Raw genomic sequence first — 8,373 nt, 5'->3', positions numbered from 1 at the left:
TTTAAATCTTTAAGACAAGAGCTGAAAAGCAGAAATAAAATTATTTCCATACATTTACTATTTCCAGCCACTGACATTCTTTTGTTCTGCACTTTTGTAGCTCATGGAAAAACTCATTAAAACCAGATTATGCTGTAATTTTACATATACTTTGTATTTTGTGGCTCAAGGCTTAAGATGAATAAACTAGGTGTGGTTGAAGGCCCTGCTGTAAAACGTTTGCCTTCTCGCTGTAAATCATGATCCTGGGTGAAACATGCAAAAAGCTCTTCTGTCATCGTGACACTCGGACATAAACCTGTAATCCATGCAGGCTGGACAGAAACTGAGACTGAAACACTGAGGAGACGACGAGAACCAAACCCGTCTGACCAGGTGCGCTTTTAACACATCTGAAACTTAAATTTGATTAAAGTGTTTTAGCTTCTTGTTGTGTCAAGTTTAGTGTAAAGAAGCAGAGTTCATACTTGTGAAGTTTTACTAATAAAAATCTGATTATTTAGAATCAAATTCTCCATGTGCAGTTTCATCTCTACCAGCTTTACATGTCAGAAAACTACAAACAGACAATTCCTTCTATTTTTTACTAATTCAAACTGATTGGATTCAGAGATTCTGAAAAGATTCAAATTCACAGTTGGATTTAAATCTAGACTTTGACTAAGTTATCCGTCCGTCCGTCCATCCATTTTCTTCCTCATATCCGGGGTCGGGTCGCGGGGGCAGCATCTTCAGAAGGGAGGCCCAGACTTCCCTCCCCAGCCACTTCCAGCTCCTCCAGGAATCCCAAGGCGTTCCCAGGCCATAGAGAGACATCGTCCCTCCAGCGTGTCCTGGGTCTCCCCTCCTCCCGGTGGGACCTGAACTCCTCACCAGGGAGGCGTCCAGGAGGCATCCTGACCAGATGCCCGAGCCTCAACTGGCTCCTCTTGACGTGGAGGAGCAGCGGCTCTACTCTGAGTCCCTCCCTGATGACCGAGCTTCTCTCTCTAAGGGAGAGCCCAGCCACCCTGAGGAGGAAACCCATTTCGGCCGCTTGTACCCGTGACCTCGTTCTTTTGGTCATGACCCAAAGCTCATGACCATAGATGAGGGTGGGAACGTAGATCGACCGGTAAATCGAGAGCTTCGCTTTTTGGCTCAGCTCTCTGTTCACCACGACGGACCGGTACAGCGCCCGCTTCACGGCAGACGCTGCCCCAATCCGCCTGTCGATCTCCCGCTCCCTTCTTCCCTCATTCGTGAACAAGATCCCCAGATACTTAAACTCCTCCACTAAGTTATTCAAACACATTGATATACTTTGATCTACACCAGTGGTCTGACACTCCAGACCTCATGGGACGATATCCTGCAACCTGTAGATCTCTTTGCTTCAAAACCCCTGAGTAAATTCATTCATTCATTTTTAATGAATCATAAAACTATAAGCGTCTCCTCCTAATGTTTCTTTTCATTTTCAGACGTCATGTCGCTGCCTCCTAACTCCTCCATCCCTCCGCAGCATGAAACGTGTGCCGACCCTGAGATAATGCCCATCATGGAAAGCCTCCTGGGTGTTTATGTGCTCCTGTTGCCTCTCTTCCTCTACGTTGTTGCCATCGGTTACCAGCGATGGAGGAAAGACGGTCTCACGGCTCCTTTCACCACATGGAGCCACATCGACATCTTCACCTACAACGTGGTTTTCCTCGACCTGCTCAATACGTTGGGGAGCTTCTTGTACTTCTTTGGTGTCGTCACTAAAAACACAGGTGAACAGATGGCAGGAAGCTGCATGTTTGGGATTTTCTTTTCAGGTCAGACTCTGTTCCACCTGCTCACCTGCATGGAGCGCTACCTGGCTGTCGTCCATCCCGTCTTCTACCTGCGTCTTAAAGGCTCAGCAGGCGTCAGGATCAGAAACATCACCATCGGATGTGTTTGGCTGGTTTCCTTCATGATAACGGCTCTGATTATGCAGACGGGTCTTTCCCATTCCATCATCAACGGATTGCTTCTGTCCTTCACGTCCGTAGCTTTTGTTTTCTGCAGCCTCTCTGTTCTCTGCGCTCTGATTGGTCCAGGGCCTGGCGGGACCAGAATCCGGGTCGACCAATCAAAGAAGAGAGCTCTGAACACCATCATGATCATCACCGCTACTCTGTTCCTCAGGTTCATGAGCACCATGATCAGCTCCATAATTCAAAATCTTGAAAAGTTTTCATCTGCTTATTGTTTGATTGGTTGGTCTTCACTGTGGTTCTCGGTGCCCAGCAGTCTGGTGTTACCTCTGCTTCTTCTGCAGAGGGCAGGAAAACTACCCCCCTCTGGGGCAAATGTCAGATGAAGCAACATTATGTATCAACACTCGCTCAAATCTAAGGTCATTTTTACTCATCAGCCTGTAACCGGGTTAGATCCTTCAAAGACTTTAAAGTCTAAAGAGGAAACTTTCAACATTACAGCAAGAACATCACTGAAAGAGAAAAACCTGAAAAAGACAGTAATGAAAAGCGAGAAAATGGTTTCTGTAGACTCCAGTTATACATTGTCAAACATAAATTATGGGAATCTCAGAGTTGCGTAGATGATATAATGGTTTACTTTTTGGAATGGTGAGATGGTGACATTTATTGGTTCATTTTACCAATTATTTATAAATAAAATGAATATGATGCTTCTGATTTTCTCCGTTTATTTGTAGGTTTGTTCTGTTTCTTCCAATCTTATTTCTGTAAATATATTTGAGCTTCATCGTGACTTCCAGCTGGTTGTTTCGTAAAAATCCCAGAAAAAAGGCTTTTTATGCTCAACAAAAACTAAATAAAACATTTTACAGCCGTGCTTTTCAAATTGACGACCCTCTGGGGAAGTAAAGAGAAGCTGCCACTAGGGGGCAGCAGTGCTCAAACTAAACAGGATTAATGTTGAACCCAGTAGAAGAAGTAGACATAACAGGTAGAGCACAGCACAGCTGATGGAGAAGTTTGACTGTAAAAACGAAACTGGTGGAAGCAACAGAAGCAAGTAAAGCAGTAAATATGAATATGTTTAGGAATCTCTGCCACATTGGACGGAGTTCTGGATGGTCGTCTGAGGAAGGAGTTAGCTGGGTGAGAGTTAGCACTTTGGATAATGAAATGATTTAAATCAATACTTTTACTGCTACATGTGTCCAGCTCTTGGTTTTCCCTTGTTTTAAAATGTTATAGCAAACGGTGGTTTAAAGAAACTCCATGAAATAAATTTTGTGCCAGGAAATCCAGGAAATGCTGTAATTTTCCACTTCTTTTTGTGGATTATATTTTATAATTGAAAAGATCTGGCATATGAACCAAGAAGAAAGTGTCTCCCCAGCTTTGGTTGTAAAAAAGCTGGATGTGTTTGAAGGTCCAGAAAAGGTTTGGTCTGGTTTATCACAGGACAGTAAACAAATGTAAGTAAATTTCAGATAATCTAACTGCAAAAATAAATCAGAATGTAGAAGTTTGTCTCCAGAAGATCAAATGTTTATTATATAAATGTTTTTAGAAGAAAAATGAAACTGCTTTCTACATAAATACATTAAATTCCTACTCATTTCACGCAGCATGAGGTCAGTGTGTTTCTCAGGGATTCAAAAAGCATGAAAAACTGTCGAACAAGGGATCGGCTTCATGAGGTCAGAGGTCAAGTTAGACAAGAGTCCAGTCAAGAAAGTCGTGTAATCTACTTGCTAACGGAGTCCGTTTCCTCTGTATCTTGTCAGATTTAATTAGGCAAGACTCGGTTCACAAAGTTCCAACAGCTACAGGAAGTCCTCACAGACTCTTCGCCACAAAACAGGAAGTGGTCATAACTCCTGTCCGTCCAGGAGGCCGGATTCTGGAAAGACTTTTAAGACGTGCTGCTGGACTCGCACTGAACCGGGCCAAAGGCAGTTTGGAATAATTCAAATGGAAAATTGGATCAGATTTTCTTGTTTTGCTCTGAAAGTTTTTAATTCTCTTCCAGTCGACCTCAATGTTGATTTACAGAAAGATTTTACTAAAATCTTTAAGCTGAAAAGCTGAAATTTGTGTTCAGACTATTTCCAGCCACTGGCATTCTTCTTTTCAATATTTTATCACAAAATATAGTTTAGAAATTTTCCATGAACTACAAAAGCGTAGTTCATGGAAAAACTCATTAAAACCAGATTATGCTGTAATTTTGCATATACTTTGTATTTTGTGGCTCAAGGCTTAAGATGAATAAACTAGGTGTGGTTGAAGGCCCTGCTGTAAAACGTTTGCCTTCTCGCTGTAAATCATGATCCTGGGTGAAACATGCAAAAAGCTCCTCTGTCATTCTGACACTCGGACATAAACCTGTAATCCATGCAGGCTGGACAGGAACTGAGACTGAAACGCTGTGGAGACGACGAGAACCAAACCCGTCTGACCAGGTGCGTTTTTAACACAGCTGAAGCTTAAATTTGATTAAAGTGTTTTAGCTTCTTGTTGTGTCAAAGTAATCATTTAAATTTCTTTCTGTAGTAATTTATTAATATTGCCTAATAATATGAACAGCCTTTGATCTCTACGGGCTCGTCACTGTGTTTAATTATATTTGTCTGATAACATAATGCAGGTTTACCTTCAACAGAAGAAAAAACATAAAACAACTTAACACATTCTCTACAAACTATCAGCTTTTCATATTTTACCACTTGGTTTCTTTCAAGTTTAGTGTAAAGAAGCAGAGTTCATACCTGTGAAGTAGAATAAAAAGAAATATGTGGTTTCAAATGTTTTACTAATAAAAATCAGATTATTTAGAATCAAATTCTCCATCTGCAGTTTCATCTCTACCAGCTTCACATGTCAGAAAACTACAAACAGAAAATTCCTTCTATTTTTTACTAATTCAAACTGATTGGATTCAGAGTTTCTGAAAAGATTCAAATCCACAGTTGGATTTAGATCCAGATTTTGACTAAGTTTTTCAAACACTTTATCAGACCACTGGTGTAGATCAGTTTAGTTCTTGAGGGACGATATCCTGTAACCTTTAGATCTCTTTGCTTCCAAACCCCTGAGTCAAATCTTTCATTCATTTTTAATAAATCAAAACTATAAGGCAGTGTTGTAGCACTCGAGATCGGTCTCGGTCTCGAGACCATTTTTTGATGGTCTCGGTCTTGTCTCGGACTCGAGTCCTGAGGACTCAGGATTTTATTTCAAGACCAGTCAAGACCGAAACTGTGAACATATCACTAAACGTACAGCATACTGTCCAGTTTATTTGTCAACATCGTTGTTTTCAGTGGATGCAAAACGCACCGATTAAAATCCAACCAATAACATATTTCTGTTATTCCCCCTCCCCTCCTCACCTTTCACTCGCACGCGGCTCTGAGACATGCGCAGTGGCTTTCTCTGAGCGGCAGAAGGTGTCTGTCTAATTGTCAGTAATATAATAGCGCTGTATAAATCTTCAGAAATCCGATGGCCACAGCTAACTCAGCATCGCTTCGCTTTCACAGACGGTGGGGACAACGTCTAACTTTTTTCGTCACTTAGAAAAGAAGCTCAAAGAAGGGAAGCTCCGTTGACATGATGTTAGCAAAGCTAGCTGAGCAGAGACACATAAACATTTGTGATGGAAAAAAGTCACTTACTGCACTTAATTATTGTGCAGAGGTGTTGACTAACTTGTCGCATATATGGGACAACGCTGTGTCCAAAAGTCTGCAATATAGTGACACGACATTCAGGAACAGTCGATTCTTCTCCACAGCTCTTTACTTATTAAATAGGACTGGAGTGTCACTGAGATCCGTTCTTTGTTCTTGCAATACTCTGCGTACACTGCAGTAACTATCATTATTTTATTTAATCATGTACATTGATATTTTTTTAATGAACAAATAAATAAAACACAAGAACGAAAGAGCACGCAGAGCATGCTCATTGCTCTTTGATTGTTTTTGTTCAAAGTGGCAGCTGTAATGTGTGGCATGGTGTCAGACTGCCTGGCTTCATGTAGCGGGAGGGAGGGTGGGAACAGTCACGGTGACCGCCTTGTGCTTGGTTACTTCTTGCTTGTTGCTCCTTGGTCAGTGTTCATAGTTGAGCGTTATTTACTGTCAGGGCATTGACTCTATTGCTATGTTTAATGGTGCAGACAGTGTTGGTTTCTTACGTAAGCAATATGGGCAAACACCCAGGGCATTATCTTTTTAGGGATCGCATGAGACCACCGCAGATTGTAACACAAAGGTGGATGTCCTTCATTTTAATATTGGTAAAATTTATTAGGTATTTAATATCTAGGTGTTTTTGTGGGAATATGGATCTTTCAGATCAATTTGAGAAGCAATTTTGATCATATTTCACATTTTATCATATCATGTAGAGCGCGGCGCTGGTCTTGGTCTTGACTCGGTCTTGGACCCTAAAAGTCTTGGTCTTGGTTAGGTGGTCACCAAGAACCTTAGGCCTTAAGTGAGCTCATGAAATGTCAGTTAAAATATCTTTAATTTATATTTGCAGTTTTAATGTTTCTTTTCATTTTCAGATGTCATGTCGCCTCCTCCTAACTCCTCCATCCCTCTGCAGCATGAAACGTGTGCTGGCCCTGAGATAAAGCCCATCATGGAAAGCCTCCTGGGTGTTTATGTGCTCCTGTTGCCTCTCTTTCTCTACGTTGTTGCCATTGGTTACCAGCGATGGAGGAAAGACGGTCTCATGGCTCCTTTCCGAACGTGGAGACACATCGACATCTTCACCTACAACGTGGTTTTCCTCGACCTGCTCAATACGTTGGGGAGCTTCTTGTACTTCTTTGGTATCGTCACTAAAAACACAGGCGGACGGATGGCAGGAAGTGGCCTGTTTGGGATTTTGTTTTCAGGTCAGACTCTGTTCCACCTGCTCACCTGCATGGAGCGCTACCTGGCTGTCGTCCATCCCGTCTTCTACCTGCGTCTTAAAGGCTCAGCAGGCATCAGGGTCAGAAACATCACCATCGGATGTGTTTGGATGGTTTCCTTCATGATAATGGCTCTCATTATACAGCGCGTTATTTCCTTTGCTACCATGAATGTTTTGCTTCTGTCCTTCACGTCCGTAGCTTTCTTCTTCTGCAGCCTCTCTGTTCTCTGCGCTCTGATTGGTCCAGGGCCTGGCGGGACCAGAATCCGGGTCGACCAATCAAAGAAGAGAGCTCTGAACACCATCATGATCATCACCGCTACTCTGTTCCTCAGGTTCATGAGCACCATGATCAGCTCCATAATTCAACACCTTGGAAAGTTTTCATCTGCTCATTGTTTGATTGGTTGGTCTTCAATGTGGTTCTCGGTGCCCAGCAGTCTGGTGTTACCTCTGCTTCTTCTGCAGAGGGCAGGAAAACTACCCCCCTCTGGGGCAAATGTCAGATGAAGCAACAAGTTTGTTTAATATCAACGTTGCCTCAAATCTAATGTCATTTTTTCTCTTTGGAAAAATTCCCCTGTGTGAGTTAAATTCATGAAACGGAGACAAAATTCAAACATTAATTGAAACGTTATTGAAGGAGGCAAACCTGAAAACGACAGCAATAAAAAGTGAGAAAATGGTTTCTGTAGACTCCAGTTATACATTTTCAATCATAGATTATGGGGATCATAGATCATAGTTGCATGATGTAATTGTTTCCTTATGCAATGGTGAGATGGTAACATTTATTGGTTCATTTAGTCAATTATTTATAAATAAAATGAACATGATGCTTCTGATTTCCTCTGTTCATTTGTAGATTTGTTCTGTTTCTTCCAATCTTATTTCTGTAAATATATTTGAGCTTCATCATGACTTCCAGCTGGTTGTTTCGTAAAAATCCCAGAAAAAAGGCTTTTATGCTCAACAAAAACTAAATAAAACATTTTACAGCCGTACTTATCAAATTGAAGACCCTCTGGGGAAGTAAAGAGAAGCTGCCACCAGGGGGCAGCAGTGCTCAAACTAAACAGGATTAATGTTGAACCCAGTAGAAGAAGTAGACATAACAGGTAGAGCAGAGCAGTTGATGGAGAAGTTTGTGAGGATAAAAAGGAAACTGGTGGAAGTGACTGAATCCGTGTATTGTTTTTTTTTTCTTTGGCTTTAGAAATCGTTCTTAGTTTTTTTCGTATCAAAAATAAAATTGCAAAAACAAAACAAACGTGTTTTTTTTTTGTTTTTTTCGTTTTTAAAAGGAAATTAGAAAAACGGAAATTGCAAAAATAAAAAAGGGGTACGTGTTTTTTTTTTTTTACCGCAATGGTTAAATCAGTGGTTCCTAACCTTTTTTGATGTACCGAACCCACCAGATTCATATACGCCCTTCTGAACCCTTCAATCAAACCCTTCTGTAGTGATAAATAAAATTATTTTTTTCCAAATTCAA

The 8,373-nt window shown here is 41.2% G+C and overlaps 1 protein-coding gene and 1 long non-coding RNA gene across 2 annotated transcripts; both read left to right on the top strand.

Moving 5' to 3' along the window:
- Window positions 1-303: 303 nt before the first annotated feature.
- On the top strand, window positions 304-2,329 carry LOC145548913 (uncharacterized). The gene is made up of 2 exons (XM_081600008.1): window positions 304-375; window positions 1,464-2,329. The coding sequence occupies exon 2, from the start codon at window positions 1,469-1,471 to the stop codon at window positions 2,327-2,329; it is 861 nt and encodes a 286-aa protein (XP_081456134.1). The 5' UTR covers window positions 304-375; window positions 1,464-1,468.
- A 581-nt stretch (window positions 2,330-2,910) lies between these two features.
- LOC103480998 (uncharacterized) lies at window positions 2,911-7,723 on the top strand. Its single transcript, XR_014084785.1, has 3 exons — window positions 2,911-3,095; window positions 4,347-4,408; window positions 6,564-7,723. It is a non-coding gene; the product is annotated as an uncharacterized LOC103480998 (long non-coding RNA).
- Window positions 7,724-8,373: the final 650 nt, after the last annotated feature.

This window comes from Poecilia reticulata, chromosome 18 (genome assembly GCF_904066995.2).
Source record: "Poecilia reticulata chromosome 18, P_reticulata-male-v2, whole genome shotgun sequence".
Taxonomy (NCBI): Eukaryota; Metazoa; Chordata; class Actinopteri; order Cyprinodontiformes; family Poeciliidae; genus Poecilia; species Poecilia reticulata.
The sequence above is the reverse complement of the archived record's forward strand: the minus strand, read 5'-3'. Positions and strand labels throughout refer to the sequence as shown.

Excerpts from the sequence above, each read along its gene's own strand:
- LOC145548913 (XM_081600008.1), top strand. The coding sequence starts at position 1,469 with ATGTCGCTGCCTCCTAACTCCTCCATCCCTCCGCAGCATGAAACGTGT.